Here is a 21,631-nt window from a genome sequence, read left to right as displayed (position 1 = left end):
TGCAAATTGAAACAAAATTCATCCTGCTAAGGTGATTGTTTCTCTTCAAATACGATGCTTGTCCGATGAAAGAAGATGAAATGTTCTGTGGGCAATTCTTGTTGGGTAATGGGAAATTAGAAGACGCATACGAATGAATTACAAATTGTGTCGAGTGTACAAAGAAGCGAATGTTTCTCAGAACAATATACTGTAGACTTCACTGAGCTGGTCTATTAGTGTCGGAATGTCAGAGGAAAAAATGACTAAAAATAATCATCTGCTGGGAATCGGGTAGGAAAAAAGAAGAACCTGGGAGCTTTAAACGTGTTTGTCAATTACTTGGGAAATTTCGGATAATTCAACTTTACGTTCCGTATAATGTCTGATTCGCTAATCTTTATTGTTGCATAATTTTACAATCGTATGTATAGATTAGTTCATTTTTGGAATATATCTCGTCTTTCAAAACTCTTTATAGAATAGACTATTGTGTAAACCGAAACAAGTGTTAGTAAACCATCTGTATCTGTAAATCTGTTCCTTTTGGGACCCGGGAGCTATCTTAACTGTTAACTTAATCCAATATTCTCAAATGTACAATGTCGACTACATCCTATCATGTCTTCTTGGATCGCTTCTAAACTAAAACTAGAACCATTTTAAGAACACTAACATTCCGTTAAAATAATAAATATGCCTTGGAAAGGAAACACTGCCGTTCCGAAGGTGAATTTTAAAATAGAGAAACTTGCTCTAGTTTGTAAGGGATAGAGTTATATAAATTAGGCTTTTTTCCCATTCGACTACTACTCGCATCCAGTTTCCCCCATTTGGCAAATGGGCAAGGAGAGGTAGATGAATGTGTGTTGTCTACATTATGTTTTGTGATGGCATCCATGTCTTTACAAATCCTAAGATATAATCGACTTAAACGCTAAAGCACTTACTTCCCAACGTTGAATAAAAAAGTTAAGTAGAACTGAATTAGTCTCTTTCTGTACACTCTGATTTCCCTCAAACTGGAACCAATTGAAGAAGAACGGTTTAATGCCCGCTTGATTGCAGTTTTTTTTTCTGGCTAGAAAATCTTCCCCAAGCTCTGCGTCCGACGGAACGGATTCCAACTGCCGGAGGTGAAACTGCTGAGGCGGTTCTTGCTCAGTTTGGAGCGCGGTTTGCTGCCGCCGCTTTTGGTCGTGGTGCCGGTCGGACTGGGTGCTCCGGAGGACACCCCCGAGGAGCTGCCGGACAGCGTTGAAATCGATCCCTTCGAGAGGGTGGAGGCCATTGGCTATTCAGGGTTAGAGGAAAAATTGAGAACAACTCGATGGAATCGGATCGAGAGATTGAGCATACCTTAAGATAGTTGCGATCCATCGGGGTGATCACTTTGAGGTCCAAACTGTTGGAGCAGTTCTTGATCAGCTTCAGCACCTGCTGGTTGGTGTACCACTTGACGTCGATTCCGCACAGTTCCACGATGAAATCTCCCTCCTTGATGCCACCGAGCTGAGGAGAAAAGATGGGAACGTAAGGATAATGCAGTTTTCCTCCGGTGTACGACGAGCTTCATTTACGCGGCTTCTATATAGGACGGTTTCCATGAATATCGAGACACGTACGGGTCTTCTACGCCATTCCAAAAACCGTCCTACTTCAAGGAACAGGTGCAAAACGATACTTACATCAGCCAACGAGTTGATCTCGACATTTGAAATCATGACCGGCGCATCGCCCCGCACGTGGAACCCGAAGCTCTCAAAGCTATCAACGTTGCTACTGCAGTTACTTCCATCGCTCGACGGCATCTGGGTCAGTTTGTTCCTCGCCCGGTAGTCCGCATCGGAGATGTTGCACACGTCCTTGAAGCACACGTCGCACGCCCTCACGTCGTTGTAGTAGTTGGTCTTGTTGCACTGGCACTTGCCTCGACTGCCACCGGTGTCGCTGCTTCCGTCGATACTGCTGGCCCCAGTGCTGCTACCGGTGCTTCCGTTCTGTTCGCTATTGTACCGACGGCGATCCAGCGTTCCTCCGCCGGTCATCATCATCGAGTTGCCCTTCTGCAGACGGATACACCGAGGCGCGGTCCAGTGGCGCCTCGCCGAGAAGATCGCAATCGGTCCCAACTTACGGAAGGGATCTTCGATCTTGTACGCCGTGAAGTCCGGCCCGGTCAGGGAGATCGTAAACTTGGAGGTAGTGTTCAGCGTCACATCGATCATGTCGATGTCTTCGTCCAGATATCCGGCTCCGTCCAGCTCCAGGTCGAGCATTTCCAGCTCTTCGGCAGTCTTTTCCAGCGCGTAGTTCAGCACCTTGGTGAGGGCGATTTTGTTCTTGAGCTCGCGGCACATCCGCTGCAATCGTTGGGCTTCCTCGTGACTAGAGAGGGACTCGCGGAGGTGAGCTTTCTTCAGCATGGCCGGATTGAGGTCCCCCTCGAGGGACGTCTCGTCGAAGATGAACGTATCCAACGACTGGGACAGGGTTTGGCTGCCCAGGTTGAGCGCACTGCCGAGGGCGGCCTTTTGCTTGGCCGATTTGGAGGGGGTGCTCGTTTTGAAGGTTTGCAGGGCGGGGTCGATCGATTTGGCCGTGTGGTAGTGGGCGAGGGCTGAAAGGAAAGAAATTAAAATTATTTTATTGTTGGTAAACCTTGGGTCATAACACGCATATTATGCACCCCACAGACGCTCAGACGGTTTGACCAACATTGACTCCGCCCCTAAGTTAGTCAAACCAAGTTATGTTTGTGCGATCGCTTGAGGAACTGTCAGATTTTTTTTGCACCAACATTGTTCACCACATTTCAAGTGATCTCTGCTCGTATAATGCAGATGTGATTATGCAGCCGGAATTATCCGGAATAGAGGATGTTTTCGATTGTTCCGTGAATGTGATGCAACAAAAGAAGACATCAGATTGCAATTAAATAGTGAATTTGACACGCGATTATTGTGGTGGCTCATCATCAAACACCGGTATTAGATCATTAGATACATGTAGGGAGCTGGGTTCAGACAATTAGGCCGGTGGGGTTTACAAAGTGACAAAACAACGTCAGGAATTCTTCAAATTCCACCAGAGATTCCGCAAAGAAATCCTACAAAGGTTTTCTCAGAACTTCCTCCAGGGGTTTCTCCAAAAATTTCACCAGAGAATTCTCCAGATAGTTACAATAGAATTTCCTCCAGAAATTTACAAATTACTCAAGGTATTCTTTCTTTAGAAAGTCTTACAAAATTTCACCAGGAATTCATCAGGAAATCCACCGAAAATCTGCGATTCAACCAGAAATCCCACCATGGATTACTACATGAGATATGAGATTTCTCGAGAAATTCTTCTAAGAATTATTCTAGAAAATCCACAAGAGATTTCACCTGAAATTCTTTCAGGGATTCGTCCGGAAATTCTTTTAAAGATTTCAGCAGAAATTCCTTCTGGAATCCTGCAAAATTTTCAAGGGATTTTTAAAATAATCCACAAAGGATTACTTCAGAAATTAACAAACGAGAATCCTCCACAAATCTTTTCAAGAATTCCCTAACTTCCGTTAAGTTTTTCTGTTTTAGACATCGAATAATTCAACCAAGTACTTCAGGAATTCCTCGAGAAATTTCTTCAGGGATTCCTCCAGAATTTTCTGCAGAAATTACACCATGAAATCCTTAAGAAGTTCCACCAGAAGCGACCATAAGAGATTCCTTTAGGATTCCTCCCAGATATTACACAAGGAAATAATCCACAAATTCAACCAGGATTTCTTCACTGAAGTCCTCCAACCTTTCTTCTATTGATTCCTCCAGAGATTTGTACAGAAAATCTTTCAAGAATTCCCCAACAAATTCCTTAAGGTTTTCCTCCTTTAGAAAAAAATTTCAGGGATTCCTCCAGAATATCTTCCAAGGAACTTCTCCCTAATAATGTCAAGGGTTTTACCAGAAGTTTTTTTGTGATTTCTTCTGAAATTCCACATATACATAACCTTCCAGAGATTTTCTTTTGAAATATTCCTATGGTTCCTTTAGAAATACCTTCAGAGATTCATACATAATTTTCTACAGGAAATACGCCAGGAATTCATAAAGAAGTTGCCATCAGAGATTCGTTTAGAAATTTAACTTAGAATTCATCCAGAAAACTCCTGTTCTAATTCAGAAAAAACCTCCACAGATTCCTTCATAGATTACTTGAGAAATTCCTTCGGATTCCTCCAGACAATAACATCAGAGATAAATCCAAAAAATATATATTAAAATTGACTACAAAACTTCTTTATAAATAACTACAGAGCTTCCCCCGGATTTTTTTTAAAGAGTTTCCATTCAAATTTCTTGAGATATTCCACTCGTCTGAGCGTCTGTGAGGTGCATTAATGATCCTTTATATGAGAGATAAGCGGAAGTAAAATGGAATGATTTGGCAACAGACCAGCAGTGTAACACGGACATGACTTCCTCATTGCAAAAAAGTGTATTTTGTTTCTTTATAGTTCTTTGAGGTACATTTTCAAACAAATAAACAACAGAAAAAAATAACAACTGAATATTGCATTGACAAAATTTCAAACCAGGAAAATATTTCATATTTTTTGCTTGATGCAAAACAACTTTTACCGAAATAATTTCAATTGGATTACATTACTCCTCAAGAAAAGATCAAAACAAATATAACATATGCTCGTTTGGCTCATGCTTTGACAGAAATGTCAGTTTCCGCGTATCTATCTTATAAAGGATCACTAGGGTGCATAATACATAAAGTTGTACATTTCATATTTATCTACGATCAACCTATCACAGAAGAAGCAAAAAATCAAATCAAATTTTCCGTTAGTTACACGGAAAATAAAATATATTCCATAAAAAAATCAAATTTTCAAAAGTTCTGCAAAAAATTAAATTTTTATTATTGTCAAAAATCGGTATCCAGAAGAGAATTCAAGGAAAATTGTAAAAAATAGGGATGTTCAAAAACAAAAATTAGAAAAATCAAAAACCAAAATTCATAAATTTGCGAATAAACATAAATAATTCTGTGTTGTTTTTTCAAAAGGGCTTATCTGCATTCATCGATTTCTCTTCAACGTTGCTCTCTTTGCGTTATTGCAGAAAATTAATTATCTTTTCGTAGCCTCTTGCCCAGCAACTCCTATCCCTACCTCCTCGTGGTACTGGCCGGGGTACGAGTAACCTTGGGGAAGATCGGGTAACCAATCCCCGGTGGGAACTTTGGTCGTATGCTGACAGGGAAGGGGGGGGGGGGTTGCTTTTGCAAACCTGGAGCGTCTGTACTCCACGTTAGGAGCGGCTCACAACAGCGACTGTTCCCCATGTCAGGGGCGGCTGATCATCGTCCGAGTGCCAGAGAAGGACTCTAAGCTAAACTGCGCACTATGGCCCTTCGAACATTTAGGGGGAATGGTCCTCCGGAAATCTAGGGGGTTGGTGTCCGGCCCTGCAAGCCAACCGTAAAAACACATCAGCACAGGAACGTCAACGAGAGAATACGGACCGGAACAATCGGCAAAGACCACAGCGACGAAAATGGACTAGCGATTGGAAACTCGGTACGTGGAACTGCAAATCTCTCAACTTCATTGGAAGTACTCGCATACTCTCCGATGTACTGAAGACCCGCGGTTTCGACATCGTAGCGCTGCAGGAGGTGTGCTGGACAGGAGCATTGGTGCGAACGTTTAGAGGTAATCATACCATCTACCAGAGCTGCGGCAACACACGTGAGCTGGGAACCGCTTTTATAGTGATGGGTGATATGCAGAGGCGCGTGATCGGGTGGTGGCCGATCAACGAAAGAATGTGCAAGTTGAGGCTCAAAGGCCGGTTCTTCAACTTCAGCATCATAAACGTGCATAGCCCTCACTCCAGAAGCACTGATGATGACAAGGACGCATTTTACGCGCAGCTCGAACGCGAGTACGACCGCTGCCCAAGCCACGACGTCAAGATCATCATAGGAGATTTGAACGCTCAGGTTGGCCAGGAGGAGGAGTTCAGACCGACGATTGGAAAGTTCAGCGCCCATCGGCTGACGATCGAGAACGGCCTACGACTGATAGATTTTGCCGCCTCCAAGAACATGGCCATTCGTAGCACCTATTTCCAGCACAGCCTCCCGTATCGGTACACCTGGAGATCACCTCAGCAGACAGAATCGCAAATCGACCACGTTTTGATCGATGGACGGCACTTCTCCGACATAACCGACGTCAGAACCTATCGTGGCGCCAACATTGACTCCGACCACTACCTGGTGATGGTGAAACTGCGCCCAAAACTATCCGTCATCAACAATGTACGGTACTGACGCCCGCCCCGGTACAATCTCGAGCGGCTGAAACAACCGGATGTCGCCAATGCGTACGCGCAGCATCTTGAGGCAGCGTTGCCGGATGAGGGCGAGCTCGATAGGGCCCTTCTTGAGGACTGCTGGAGGACAGTCAAAGCAGCCATTAACGACGCTGCCGAAAGCGTTGTCGGATATGTGGAACGGAGCTCAAGAAACGATTGGTTCGACGAGGAGTGCCAGGAGGTTTTAGAGAAGAAGAATGCAGCGCGGGCTGCAATGCTGCAGCATGGTACGCGGCAAAACGTGGAACGATACAGACTGAAGCGGAAACAGCAAACCCGCCTATTCCGGGACAAAAAGCGCCGCCTGGAAGAGGTGGAATGCCAAGAGATGGAGTTGCTGTACCGTTCTCAAGAAACGCGGAAGTTCTATCAGAAGCTCAACACATCCCGCAAAGGCTTCGTGCCGCGAGCTGAGATGTGCCGGGATAAGGATGGGAGCATCTTGACGGACGGACGGAGGTGATCGAAAGGTGGAAGCAGCACTACGATGAACATCTGAATGGCGCAGAGAACACATTCACAGAAGGTCAGGACAGCGAAGGCGATGGCTACGTCAGCACAGCGGACAGCGGAAATCAACCAGCTCCCACGATGGGGGAAGTTAAGGATGCCATTCAACAGCTCAAGAACAACAAGGCCGCTGGCAAAGATGGTATCGGAGCCGAACTCATCAAGATGGGCCCGGACAGATTGGTCGCTTGTCTGCATCGGCTGATAGTCAGAATCTGGGAAACGGAACAACTACCGGAGGAGTGGAAGCAAGGCGTTATATGCCCTATCTACAAAAAGGGCGACAAACTGGAGTGAAAATTATCGTGCAATCACCATCCTAAACGCCGCCTACAAAGTGCTATCCCAGATTCCCTTCCGTCGTCTATCACCTATAGCAAATGAGTTCGTGGGAAGTTATCAAGCAGGTTTCATCGACGGCCGCTCGACAACGGACCAGATCTTTTCCGTGCGGCAAATCCTCCAGAAATGCCGTGAGTACCAGGTCCCTACGCACTATTTGTTCATCGATTTCAAGGCGGCATACGATAGTATCGACCGTGTAGAGCTATGGAAAATCATGGACGAGAACAGCTTTCCCGGGAAGCTCACAAGATTGAACAGAGCAACGATGGACGGTGTGCAAAACTGCGTGAAGATCTCGGGCGAACACTCCAGTTCGTTCGAGTCTCGGCGGGGACTACGACAGGGCGACGGACTTTCGTGCCTGTTATTCAATATTGCGCTTGAAGGTGTCATGCGGAGAGCCGGACTTAACAGTCGAGGCACGATTTTCACGAGATCCGGACAATTTGTTTGCTTCCCGGACGACATGGATATTATTGGGAGAAAATTTGAAACAATGGCAGATTTGTTCACCCGACTAAAACGCGAAGCAACAATAGTCGGGCTAATGGTGAATGCGTCGAAAACAAAGTACATGCTGGTTGGCGGAACTGAGCGCGACAGGGCCCGCCTAGGAAGCAGTGTTACGATAGACGGAGATACGAAGTGGTGGACGAGTTCGTCTACCTCGGATCCTTGTTGACGGCTGACAACAATGTTAGTCGGGAAATACGAAGGCGCATCATCAGCGGAAGTCGTGCCTACTATGGGCTCCAGAAGAAGCTGCGGTCAAGAAAGATTCACCTTCGCAGCAAATGTACGATGTACAAAACGTTCATAAGACCGGTAGTCCTCTATGGGCATGAGGCGTGGACTATGCTCGAGGAGGACTTGCAAGCTCTTGGGGTTTTCGAACGCCGAGTGCTAAGGACGATCTTCGGCGGCGTACAGGAGAACAGCGTGTGGTGGCAAAGGATGAACCACGAGCTCGCTCAACTCTACGGCGAACCCAGTATCGTGAAGGTAGCTAAAGCTGGAAGGATACGCTGGGCAGGGCATGTTGCAAGAATGCCGGACAACAACCCTGTAAAGATGGTGTTCGCCACGAATCCGGTCGGAACAAGAAGGCGTGGGGCGCAGCGAGCTAGGTGGATTGACCAGGTGCATCAGGACTTGGAGAGCGTGGGTCACAGTCGAGGATGGAGAGAAGCGGCCATGAACCGAATGAATTGGCGAATTATTGTTGGCGAGGCTTTATCAAGATGATGGATGTAAAGCCAAATAAGTAAGTAAGTAGAACAGCAGAGTCGTTTAGCTACGCTCCTTTTCTTCTATCATTTTCGCTCGCGTTTCCTTACTCCTGATACATAGGCAACCTGTCTCTCTGCCATAAATTTACCTTACCCCTATACCTTTCCGCTTGAACTGGCGTAGATACAGAGGAATATCCAATCTAATGTGGGTCAGTTTTGAATGCCACATCAATTACTCATGCATCCTCAGTGTATGAGTGCTTGTAATCTTCTATTTTTTCTACCAACAATGCTACGCCAGATTGCAGACCAATGAGAAGGGGGAGTCATTGATGTGGCATTCAAAACTGGTCCACATTAGACTGTGGTTGCATATGGATTGTCCTTATGGAATTAGACTACTGGTCAATTGTCAGAGAAATGTTGCTAAATAGGAGTTCGATAGGGTCAATAGAAGCCATGAAGCCTTGTAAATCATCTCACATGGATAACTTTCCCTTCTAGGAATGTGTGAAGATACTATACAGTTTCCTCCGTGAAGTGTACAAGAGATAGCCGCAACATTGACTTTCCAATTAGAAAAAAAAAACTCAAAGAAGCTAAGAGACGGATGTATTTCGAATTGGGGACCTTAAAAGAAATGTGGATTATTAACTTATCAAGCCCAAGAACGCTTTGAAACTGTTGGAGTAAATTGGTAACGCAGTGTGCTGATGACATCTTGGAGAGCGGTGGTCTCCCTAAAAATCAAAGTTTTCCTAAATAATTGCATCCTAAATTGCAATTTTTTCGATCTTGTTCAAGCCTACACTCAAACTAGTTAAATAAATTTATTTCTGCTGTTGAAACTTTGTGTTCCGGTTATTGCCAACCATCAAAAGCTTATAGATGACTCACACAAGGATTCAGTCCACGGGATCCCGCTATTCTCGGGCACCGGTTTTGACAACTAGCGTTTTCGAGTGGAGAAGTATCTGATGCTTTTGGTTGTTATCAAGAACGACCCTCCGGCGGAAGTAGCCGAGCTCATGAAGTTCCAGGAAGATGACGGTAAGGTCTGCTGATCTCTTTCATCCGTGACGATGCTGCGGATGCTGGAAGGTTCGTCCGTTAAAGATCACTCCCAAGAGCTGATCCGGCAACTGAAGCTTGCTGGAGCGAAGCTTTAGAAAACGGTATAGTGTCCCAGCTGTTTCCTACCCTTCCCGAGTCGTTCGAATTGTTAGGAACGGCGCTGGAAAATGTAGGTGATAAAAATCTCAAGCTGGATGCTATTCGTGAGTGACTTCTTGTCGAGGAGCTCAAGAAAACCGACCGGGCGGTTTGCTACCAACCTGCAGCATTCCATAGATCGATGCAAAAGCTTGATAAGTTCACCGGAAACGGCAAACGCTGCCAGAAGAAGAGGCACAAGGCCAAGGAATGTCATATAAAATTGAAGACGGATGGGCACACAAGTTAATGCTGCTTCTGGAGGTTAAGCAGTGGCTTTCATGACCGGAAGATATTCCCGAGCGCAGGACGATGAAGTGGTTTCCTTCAAGCTGGATTCCGGAGCCTCAGACCACCTTGTGAATGTGAAGCACTGTTTCGCCGAATTCACAAAGCTGAAGCAACCTGTCGTCATCAACGTGGCGAAGGACGATCAATCCCTGATTTCTTGACACCGACGCACGATTAAAGGCATCAACAAGAAAGGTCACTATATCAGCCTGAAGGATATCCTTTTCGTAACTAATCTTCGAGCGAATCTGCTATCTATAAAGAAGATGTGGAGAATTTCGTGTGTTCGACTGTGAAGAATTTGCTTGGGTTTTCGACGGTTCCGTGGGACAAGATGAGGCCGTCTGCAAGCTGGAGCGATCGCTGTGTGGACTTAAGCAAAGCCCTCGCGGTTGGAACAATAAGCTGAGCAACCTTCTTCTTGATATCGGCTTTACCAGTTTTGCATCGCGTCCCTACTGGAACAGATCATACTTCTCAGGTTATTGTTGTTAAGAGCACTTCCACAGTCATTAACTGAGAGCTTTCTTTGCCATATTTGTCATTTTGCAGTCGTATATCGTATGTATTAGTATCGACGATACTGTATGTCCAAGGAAGTATTGAGGATTTTGCCCTCCAATAGACTCACACCTAAATAATTTTGTCCCACCAAAATATTCTCCCACCATGTTTGCCATATATTGGATGGCGTCGTAGCTAACAAAACCAACAAGTAACGCACATGTAACGCATTATGTTGGATTGTACATTGAATGCAAGGTGCGTGCTTCTATGAAAGTGCCATATAAACTGACGTGTGAGTATTTATTTTTCCTCGTTGAAGATGTGTACGATAATCTATTCCTCAACCAAACGAACAATAAATTAAATTTTCATTACGAAAAGACTCTTGTATCTATTTGTTTCTATTAGCTATATCTTTTATGTTTGCGTCTCAATTAGTCCTAAAAGTGATGGGAAGACAGTTTTGCTGAGAAACTTGAAATAATAAAAATTAAACACACCCTACATCAATAGCGAAAAATGCTCTAGAGATTTTTGAGCTAGGAAAAAACTTGTTTTTATCAAATCAGCTTAAATCGTCAACTTTGTAGAACAAACTATATCAATATTCTTCAAAATAAAAAAGTTTTGATGGTTATCTTAATTTACAAAGGGCCACCCTAATTTTCGTTCCGAACAAAAAAAAAAAAGTTTTTATATTAGAAACAACTTTGTAGAATATCATTTTTACGTAAAATCGCAATTGAAGGCGTGAGTTCCATCTTTCTTCCTAAAACCCCAATCCGTCCCACTGCACATTGGCCCCAAAGCCATATCTAGGAAGACAAAAATGATTGCGTTTAAACCGTCAATTTTAGATATATAGTGTCTTTGGCAAAGTTTCTCCATAGTTTTCAGACATTTTTTCAGTGATGTGAAATTAGGGTGGCCCACATGGTTTACGAGATAAACTTTTTTGCTGACGCATTTAGGCCTACACAATGTTCTACAATGTTTTAGAACAATCGATTTGGAGCAACTTTGCCGAAGAACTCAAATTTCTATCTCTTATGGTTCGCGAGTTATGATTTTTTTTAAACAAAAAAGTTAGGGTGGTACTGAAACATAAGTTTTTTTCTTGATAACTTTTTATTCGATAATTTCTCGCAAAATCAGTGTACCGAGCACTTTTAGAACTTTTGATTGCGCAATTTTTTGCCGAAGGAACTACTGTTCTATCTCTAATGATTACAGAGCTATCAGAAATTTTCTTCGAAAAAATAGCTGTTTTCAAATACCGATATCTCCGAAAGGCGCAAACGAATTTTCAATCTTTTGTCGCCATTAGAAAGATTATCTCTTTCTCTGTTTATGGTGAAAAAACTGTGAGGACGTTTTTTGTTTGAAAAGACCGACAAAATTTTGAAAATAACATGTTTTTAAACGAAAATTGTCCATAATTTGAAAAATAATCGAGATAGCTTTTTGGTATAGTAAGCGGAATCTAAGGAGTTGAAAGGAGGAAAATTATTTGCAGAAGCAGTTTTCAAGTGATCAAGGCCCACCTTCTGGTTCGTTGCCTTAGACAGACATTTGGGATTTATATCTGGTTCTTGTTCAAGATTCATGCATTCTTCAACAGGCGAATGCTGCCCTGACTAATTTGCTGTGGCAGATTTATTGGATTTAATTGAATTGAATGGGATAAGTTGGATGCCCACATAGAATAATTGCAGATACTTCTATATTTCTATGATAGGATATCACGGGAAGTAAGGTTTTGGTAATTTGAAGGAATTATTCAAAGTAAACCTTTTGTTAACGTTAAGGGTTGATAATATGATAAACTCGACCGATATTGAACGCATGACCTTCTGCTTTGTAAGCCAAAGCGGTAGCAATTTATAACCGACTACGGCATAGGTTAGCTGGACAAACTTTATGTCGCGTGAAATAACAAGACTTTCAGAATGTTAAAACTGCTTCAGCAAATAACGTTCCCTAACTCCTAAGATTTCGCTTACTGTGATCGATCTTATATCAATACATATATATTCAATTTAAAATGCCTTTACATACAGTTATTTCGATTGTTCTAGCAAATATCTCTTTTTTCGCTTTCTTTACCATATAAAATTCGGTTTATTGTAAATATATCTCAGAGCGTTGATTTTTATGAATACTTTGTATGAACCACTTTCAGAACTTTCAATTTTGCACATTTTTGCTGAAGGCATCAAAGAGCTATCTCGATTATTTTTGAAGTTATGGACAATTTTTGTTTAAAAACATATTATTTTCAAAATTTTGTCAATCCTTTAAACAAAAAACGTCCTCACAGTTTCTTCACCATAAACAGAGAAAGAGATAATCTTTCTAATGGCGACAAAAGATTGAAAATCCGTTTGCGCCTTTCGGAGATATCGGCATATGAAAACAACCATTTTTTCGAAGAAAATTTCTGATAGCTCTGTAACCATTAGAGATAGAACAGTAGTTTCTTCGGCAAAAAGTTGCGTAATCAAATGTTCTAAAAGTGCTCGGAACAAAAATTTTGCGAGAAATTATCGAATAAAAAGTTATCAAGAAAAAACTTATTTTTCAGTACCACCCCATCTTTTTTGTTTAAAAAAAATCATAACTCGCGAACCATAAGAGATAGAATGGGTTTTTTGGCAAAGTTGCTCCAAATCGGTTGTTCTAAAACATTGTAGAACATTGTGTAAGCCTAAATGCGTCAGCAAAAAAGTTTGTACGTTGATCTCGTAAACCATGTGACCCACCCTAATTTCACATCACTGAAAAAAATGTCTGAAAACTATGGAGAAACTTTGTCGAAGACACCATATATCTAAAATTGACGGTTTAGGCGCAATCATTTTTGTCCTCCTAGATATGGCTTTGGGACCAATGTGCACTGTGCAATGGCGATAGCTTATACGTGCTTCGCATCGCCTTCAGAACCTCGGCGTATTTCGTTTCCTCCGTTTTGATAACGAGGGCTTCGCCTAAATTCCTACGTTTCGCTGTTTTCGGTTTAGCACTCTCCTTGGGCTCCGTTTTCGTTTTCCTCTGTTTTTTTTTCTTATTTCCAACTCGTATCCACGGGTTGCTGTTGCCTTGCGCAATTTCTGTCAAGGCGGGTCCAGTTCCTCCTAAGGTGATACATTATGCTCACTTTGTGAAGCTTACTTACTCACTTACTTACCATGGGAGGAGGGTTTGAAAAACTTCGAAAATTGTCCGCCCAAATAGTTTAATAACTGTTTTAAAAAAGAACGTTGATTTCAAGCAAAACTATAAATAAGGGTGCTAGAAAAAAGTTGACGTCATTTGCTGTGAAAGAGTGAAACTTCGCTTGGATCGCATCTCAGCAGGCAACAGGTCGGCTTGCTCTGACCGGGCGTGCTTCTCAGGCACAGACATCGATAGCTAAGGACCCCCTCGTTTGTCTTGCTTCGCTCAAATCAAACTGTCGAGCGAGCGAGAGAAGATGCCGTCCAAAGCCAAAGCCATCACCGCTGTCACCGCCAAAAAGAAGAAGAAGAAGAAGAGGAAGCAGTCCACAGGAGAATTTGCGGGTTCATCTGTACTGCAACCATCCTGCAACGACGATGAGATTCCTGTCCATGACGTTCAGTTATTACCGGATCTGTCTGCGAATTTACTGTCGGTCAACCAGATCGTGAAGGCCCCTCTCCGTCGTCTTCAACAACGATGGGTGCAAGGTGATCGACTGGGACGGCGATGTAATCGCTACTGGAAGCCACCGCAACGATCTATTTAAACTTGAACAACGGAAACAAGGTAAGCAAACCGCTTTATCATGTTCATCAGCAGGAAGCTTGGAGATGTGGCACCAACGGATGGGGCACCTGAATGTCAACGGCGTGCGCAGCCTGGCCAACGGACTGGTGACTGGCGTCAATATCGTTGGCGGAAAAGGAAGCATGGCTGACAGGTGTGTCCGATGGGCAAGCATAGTCGACATCCGTTTCCTAAGCAAGGTTCTCGCGCGGAAGGAGTACTGGACGTGGTCCATTCCGATATCTGCGGGCCAATGGAGGTCAAGTCGCTTGGAAGAAGCCGTTATTTCATCGTTTTCGTGGACGACAAGTCGCGCAGAATGTGGACGTATTTCTTGAAAACGAAGTCGGAAGCTGAGGTCGTTAAAACTTTCCAGGATTTCCACGCTATGGCGGAACGACAATCTGGACGAAAGCTGAAAGTACTCAGAACAGACAACGGAAGAGAATACGTCAACGCGGGCTTCAAGAAGTACTTGGAGCGACACGGAATCGTCCACCAAACAACGAATGCGTATACCCCGGAGCAAAATGGCATGGCGGAGCGTGCCAACAGGTCGATCGTGGAGCGTGCGAGGTGCATGTTGCACATGGCGAAGCTATCGAAAGGATTCTGGGCGGAGGCAGTGGCTGCTTCCGTGTACCTGCTGAATCGGTCGCCAACCAAAGGTCACGACGTCACCCCGGAAGAAGCGTGGTCTGGCAAGAAGCCGGATTTGTCCCATATATGGATTTTTGGAACTCGTGCCATTGTATTCGTTCCGAAACAGAAGCGCAAGAAGTGGGACGCAAAATCCGAAGAATGCGTTCTTACGGGATTCGACGAGCAAACCAAGGGATACAGGCTGTACAACCTGCAGTCGAAGATGATTGTCATCAGTCGGGAGGTCAACTTTATCAACGAAGGTGAGTCTGTTCCGGCTCAACCAACAAGTCCGGTCTAGAAGGTTATTCTCCTGGAGCACGAAGAGGTGGTGTCCCTATCACCGAACGATGTTGTCCAGGACAAGGTACCAAGCGAGGACGAGGAAGAGGATGAGGAATTCTACACCGATGTTAACGATGAAACCTCCGACGAAAATGAAGCGACCTTGAGTGAATCTGAAGATGCCAACAGTACCGTGATCAACTTGAGCCCTGTGCTCCCACCGCGACAAAACTCATATCCACCTAGGTCAGAGGTGTTGAGGCGCAGCGGTCGGGAACACGCCCTTCCAGGCAAGTATAAAAATTTTGTAGTTCCAACACGAGGTCTTCCCAGTTCTATTCCTTCCCAGAAACAAAATGTAATGCCCCCGGGACCGACGATGGTACAACATCCCAAAGCGAAGTCCGTAGTTCACGTGATGCCACCAGACCGGAGAGCCAGGGTCAATTCAGCGGGATAGTAACGTCCGAATCCGAGGCCAGGATTTCAACAACGGTTGAAGATCCGTACACCCATCAGGATGCACTGGCGCGTGACGACTCCGAGCGGTTGAAGGCGGCGATGTGTGAAGAATACCAGGCACTAATGGACAACAACACGTGGACGCTGACGGCCCTCCCGGAAGGAAGAAAGGCTATCAAGAGCAAGTGGGTATTCAAGATCAAACACGACGCAGCCGGGAACATCGATCGCTACAAGGCGCGGCTAGTCATCAAGGGGTACTCTCAGCGAAAGGGGGTGGACTACGACGAAACCTACTCGCCAGTGGTTCGTCACAGTTCGCTTCGGTTTCTGTTTGCACTAGCTGCCAAGCATAATCTTCTCGTCGACCAGATGGACGCCATCACCGCTTTTCTCCAAGGCGATTTGGACGAGGAGATATATATGGAACAACCCCCGTGTCGAAACAAACAGCAACCCGGGAAGCGACCAATGGTGTGCCGTTTAAATAAAGCCCTATACGGACTGAAACAGTCAAGCCGCGTGTAGAACGCGAAACTGGATGCGGCGGACTGAAGCCTTCGAGATACGATCCGTGTCTTTACTACATTGTTAGCGGCGAGAAAGTTCTGTTTGTCGCAATCTACGTAGACGACCTGATGCTATTCTCCAACGACGAAGATTTGAAGAACGAAATCAAGGCCAATCAAAATAGTTTGTTCCGTATAAAAGATCTAGGACCCGCAAAGAGTTGCCTAGGGATCCGGATCACGCGCACGGAGGAGGGCATAGGACTTGATCAAGAAGCCTACATCGAATCGGTTTTGACCCGCTTCATGATGCAAGAGTCAAAAACCACAGCGACACCGATGACCGCGGTCAAGCTGACGAAAGAAATGTCTCCGCAAACCCAAGAAGTAGCCAAACAAATGGCGGCGGTACCTTACCAAGAAGCGGTAGGGTGCCTAATGTATCTCGCTCAGTGCACCAGACCCTATATCCTGTTCGCCGTCAACCAACTGAGTAGTTACAACACCAACCCCGGACCAAGTCATTGGCAAGCCGTGAAGCACCTGATGCGATACCTGAGAGGAACATCGATGTTGAAGCTGCAGTACTCAAGAACTGGCAACGAGGACATCTGTGGTTTCTCCGACGCTGATTGGGCCGCTGATATGGACGACCGGAAGTCAACCAGCGGATACATGTTCCTGTTGCAAGGCGAAGCGGTATCGTGGAGCTGCAAGAGACAACCGACCGTTGCATTGTCCACCTGCGAGGCGGAGTACATGGCGTTGTCTGCAGCGGTACAGGAGGCTTCCTAGTGGCATGGACTCGTGTTGCAGTTTGGCGGTAAACACCCTATAGATCTCTACTGTGACAACCAAAGCAACATTTGTATAGCAAAGAATGGCGGATACACCGCAAGGACAGAGCATATAGATATTCGTCATCACTACATCCGAGACGCACAGGATCGGAAAATTGTGAAGATCAACTACATTAATACCGACGATCAAGTAGCTGACGGATTAACGAAACCACTCCAATGGATGAAGCTGGAGCGGAATCGACAAGCCATGGGAATCGCATAACTGGCTTTAGGAGGAGTGTTGCGAAGCAGATCGAAGTAACCCATTGTTATGCGTAGCTTAATTTGACAAATAAATTTTGATCATTCTTGTTCCAACCTTAGTACGAGCTAGTCGACTATTTATTGCGTACTCAATAAAAATTAAGTTCAGAAAATTTCCAGCGAATTTGTTTAGGTTTTTTTTTTATTCTATCAGGAGTCTTCAACTTATGAAATTTGCAATTTTTTAGATACATGTGCGACATTTTATATTGTTAAAACTAAATAGATAATTTCTTCAATTTTCAACTATCATATCTACGAATTTCTTTTGAAACTGTGACATATAAGACGACCCCTTTTGCAATTAAAAAAAAATCCAAGTGCGTCACGCATTTTGACGCCCGCGGAAGGCTGGTGCCCTTGGCGGGTGCCAGCCGCATGGTACGGCACTGGCAATGGGGGTCTTAAAAAATATCCAAGAGAACCAAAGTGCCAATAATAGGATCCGGCTCCCTACCTATGTAATGTAGAACGGCTTAACCTGTTCCTGTCACAACCTTACCTTTGTAGTGTTCGGACTTCAGGGGAACCAGCCCTGCCCAGGACTCCGGTAGGAATGTGTGCGCCTCGTTACTCTGGATTATCCTGTGAATCTCCCGATACTCCATCGTCAGTTGGGTGGCTTCCCCGGAAAGATTGCGTTGTAGCTGTAAAAAAATTGTCCACGAATTTAGTGTAAAATATTGCGATTCAAATTCGCCTGAAACTTACCGAACCGCAATCGGAATTGGTCATTTCTTCTAGCTGTAGTAAAAGTTTCTCGTACAGGCACTCACGTGCCTGCGCCAACATAAGTGCTACCAGCACTTCTAGGACCTGAAACAAGATGAAGGTTATGCTTTCTACCAACTTCGTCAAATTTAACTAATCCGTACTTGAGGTTTTAAATCCATCGAGGGCGCGTTGGTGAAGGTGTCGTAGATGTGCTTGAAGACGCCGGCCGCCCGCAGGAAGTTGTCCACCGCGGAGTCCAGGCCCTTCTCCGAGGAGCGGTCCTGCTTGGCGCCGATCTGCGTGTAGATGGCGGCCAGGTTGAACAGGATGCAGGCCTTCTCGAATGCGACCGTTCGCTGGCAGGAGGGGACCCCTAAGACGTGTAAAAAAGAAGAAGTTAGTCGTGATCGAGTGAGAAGATCGCGGAAGATCACTTACCGGTCAGCGAGTCGTACCACTCGAAGTAGACCCCCAGACTTCGATCGGGCGGAAAAAATCGTCTCTCGACGTAGTACAACAGGTTGTAGTAGCGGAACAATAGGGCCACGCCCTGGACATCTCTGGTTGGGGTTTTGGCGGCCTGCGGATATGGATTGAGGTTAGGCTATGATCACTTGTATGGTAGAAGATCGCACTTACCTGTCTCGTATCGGTGATGTCGGCGATCGCGTCCTCATATACGGACGAATCTTCGCTGTAGTGCTCCAGGATAAAGTCCGAGAAGGGCTCCATGAAGCTCACCTCTTTGGTTTCCTTCAGCCCAAGGGGGATCATCGGGATCACGTAGTCCATTCTGAAAGAAAAGAGGATGGAAATCGAAATAAGTTATCAGTAATCAGATTTTATTTTCGGAACAATCGAAAGTTTAAACGTGGGAGTTCAAACTAAGTCATTAGGTTCAATTTTTGTTTTCTCTTAATCGGAAGCTGAAAAAAGTGGCGCCAGCATGGAGTAAAGCAAACAAATCGTAATTTGTGCCTTTCATGACTTCGCCATGCATGCAAATCGCCGTGATTTATCACGCCGTGAAGCACCCCAGTAGGCGTACTTAGTCTGGTCTGGTGTGAGAGGTTGCGCAATGATGAGCCTACTTGGATCCAGTGGAGGATTTGATTGCCATTACGCTCATATGCCAGCTCTTTCGGTCGTAAGGGTTAACAATGAGAGTTTCGTCTTTTTTTTTGGCATCTTCGAAATTTTACCACCTATCGCGAGGTAAGTGAGTGTATCATTCATATGTGATTAGGGTTTGTTTACTCGCAGCCGATAATCGACGAGCGAAAGCAAATAATTGCGGGAAATCAACTTGGGCGCCTTTTGATTGACAAAGGAAAGGCTTATGGAGGAATAGATGTCTTTTTTTAGCTAATTTAACTTCAAAGTCATTAAATTCTAATGCAGAATTAAATTTCACACTTCAAGCTCTTACACAATCTAATCATCAGATAAAGATGTAGAAGACTGAAGAGACCATCGACTTGTGAATATATAAAGATATGGAACGAAATCCTTTTGGGAAGCTTTCTCAAGGATTCTCTAATTGCATGGAAATGGCCAAAAGATTGTATAACAGCTCCAAAGCTGGGAGAAACTTTTCAAAGCAAAGTTGAAGAAGCTTCCAAACTTGCTGAAGGAAACTCCCCAAGCTTGCTACAAGAAACTTTCCAATCCAGAAATTTGCCTAAGCTAAATGGAAGATGCTTTGCAAGTTTCTTTAAAGTAGCTCTTTGAGCTTTTTGGAACAAGCTTTTCAAACATAACGACTGGAGTCGAAAAAAATGAGACACACAAAAATGATCACCACAAATTAATTTCAAATCGGATACTTCTTAAATTTTCAGGGATTAAATAACTATATATTAGCTATGTTTTGGCATAGTTTAATTATTGAATTTCCTCCCCAAGCTGAAAACATTTCTCTTAACACTGCTCATGAGATCTTGGGCGAGTCTTTGCCCATCTTTCTTACACAATTTCTCCCAGTTTTTCTTCAAAGCTTAATCGGTTTTGAATGGTTTTCCGCTTTTGGTTTCTTTTTCATTAATCGCCCAAATCGCCCAAAAAATCGGACGAAGTTCTGGTGTACTTCTTTGCAAATTTGTTCATCTTTCTCGTCCGGAACTTTTCCGGAACCTCAATGCGGGACGTACCGACAAAAAACTCGAGGCCGGGGATGTTGGTGTCCGCCTTGATGTATGTCTCGTCGTCCATGACGAGACAGCCTGGCTTTACCAGCCACTCACGGTACAGCTTCCGCGCAAGCAATTTGGACGCCGTGTTTTGCTTGTCAGTCCGATTTGGCGCCTTCCTGACCTTAAATTCACGAAGCACAGCCCGCTTCATGGATTTGTTGTTTATATTTTGTTTTAGTTAGCCTTTCACGATAATTTTTACGAATCAATGTAATAAACGTATAAAGTGTAATATGTAACTAAGCTGTTCATCGTTATATAACAGAAATTCGTCATGAAGGTTGTTACATAGATACATAAAATAATGAATAAAAAGACAAACATTAAGTCGATTAAATTCCTGCAGGTAAACCTTCATCATGCCAAAGGAGCTTCTTCCGTGTTGAGTCGGAGGTTTAGAAAGGAGGGATTAAATGTGGCACTTATACAAGAGCCATGGTCCAACAAGGGTAAAATTCTTGGAATTGAAACTCAAATGTGCAATTTGTTTTATGATGTGAATCAGAGTTCACCAAGAACTGCTGTTGTTATCAATAAAACAATGAAATGCTACCCGATTATAGAATTTATAAAACGAGACATTGTTGCTGTCATGGTTGAGGTGCCGACCACTACAGGAATTACTGAGGTTGCAATAGCTTCTGCGTATTTCCCTGGTGATGCTCCAGAGGTCCCTCCTCCTGAGATAGTTTCTTTTGTCGAACATTGCAGAAAAATCAATAAGTCTTTTATTATTGGTTGTGATGCTAATGCGCATCATACCGTTTGGGGTAGTACGGATATCAATAGCCGTGGTGAATGTCTTTTAGATTATCTATGTGCTAGTAACATAGATATATGTAATAAGGGAAATGAGCCTACTTTTACAAATGCAATCAGACAGGAAGTTTTAGATTTGACACTGTGCAATGCTGCAATTTATGAAAAAATTTCAAACTGGCATGTGTCAAATGAAACTTCGTTGTCTGATCACAAACACATCATGTTTGAATGGAGCGGGGTTGGTTACCCATCTATTGCTTTTCGGGATCCTAGGAAAACCAACTGGGAACAATATGCACATTGCTTGGATTCACACTCATTTACAATGAATGGAAAAATTGACTCAATTCAGAAATTAGAATTGATTTCTCAAAAGGTAAATGAAAATATAATCCAATCTTTTCAAAATAGTTGTTCTATCAAGCAGTCCTCTTCTACTAGAGACGTGCCGTGGTGGAACTCTAAGCTAGAAAAGTTACGTAAGCTTACTCGTAAGCTTTTCAACAAGGCGAAACAAAGTTCAGATTGGGCTGAATATAAGAAAGCTCTAACTGAATATAATAAAGAAATAAGAAAATCGAAAAGAAGATCATGGATTCAAACGTGTGAAAACATAAGCAATGCCCCTGTAGTCGCAAGACTACAAAAAGTTCTTGCTAAAGATCACACGTTTGAACTTGGTTCTTTGAAACAAGAAGACGGAGTTTTCACAAAAAC

The 21,631-nt window shown here is 43.9% G+C and overlaps 1 protein-coding gene across 7 annotated transcripts in view; it reads right to left on the bottom strand.

Moving 5' to 3' along the window:
* Positions 1-358: 358 nt before the first annotated feature.
* LOC5564255 (rhophilin-2) overlaps positions 359-21,631 on the bottom strand; it is a 351,938-nt gene continuing 330,665 nt past the window's right edge. For 6 of the 7 annotated variants that reach the window (XM_021839010.1, XM_021839012.1, XM_021839008.1 and 3 more), the window contains exons 4-11: positions 18,600-18,753; positions 18,399-18,540; positions 18,122-18,333; positions 17,958-18,062; positions 17,749-17,893; positions 1,668-2,599; positions 1,339-1,491; positions 431-1,273 (exon numbers count right to left, since the gene is read on the bottom strand). In XM_021839010.1, the coding sequence (XP_021694702.1) occupies positions 1,061-1,273; positions 1,339-1,491; positions 1,668-2,599; positions 17,749-17,893; positions 17,958-18,062; positions 18,122-18,333; positions 18,399-18,540; positions 18,600-18,753 (2,056 nt within the window). In that variant the 3' untranslated portion in view covers positions 431-1,060. Of the gene's footprint in view, positions 1,274-1,338; positions 1,492-1,667; positions 2,600-17,748; positions 17,894-17,957; positions 18,063-18,121; positions 18,334-18,398; positions 18,541-18,599; positions 18,754-21,631 lie in introns of all 7 variants that reach the window. The other variant, XM_021839009.1, reaches the window with a different exon arrangement.

This window comes from Aedes aegypti, chromosome 1 (assembly GCF_002204515.2).
Source record: "Aedes aegypti strain LVP_AGWG chromosome 1, AaegL5.0 Primary Assembly, whole genome shotgun sequence".
NCBI lineage: Eukaryota > Metazoa > Arthropoda > Insecta > Diptera > Culicidae > Aedes > Aedes aegypti.
This window is presented reverse-complemented; position numbering and strand designations above follow the sequence as displayed.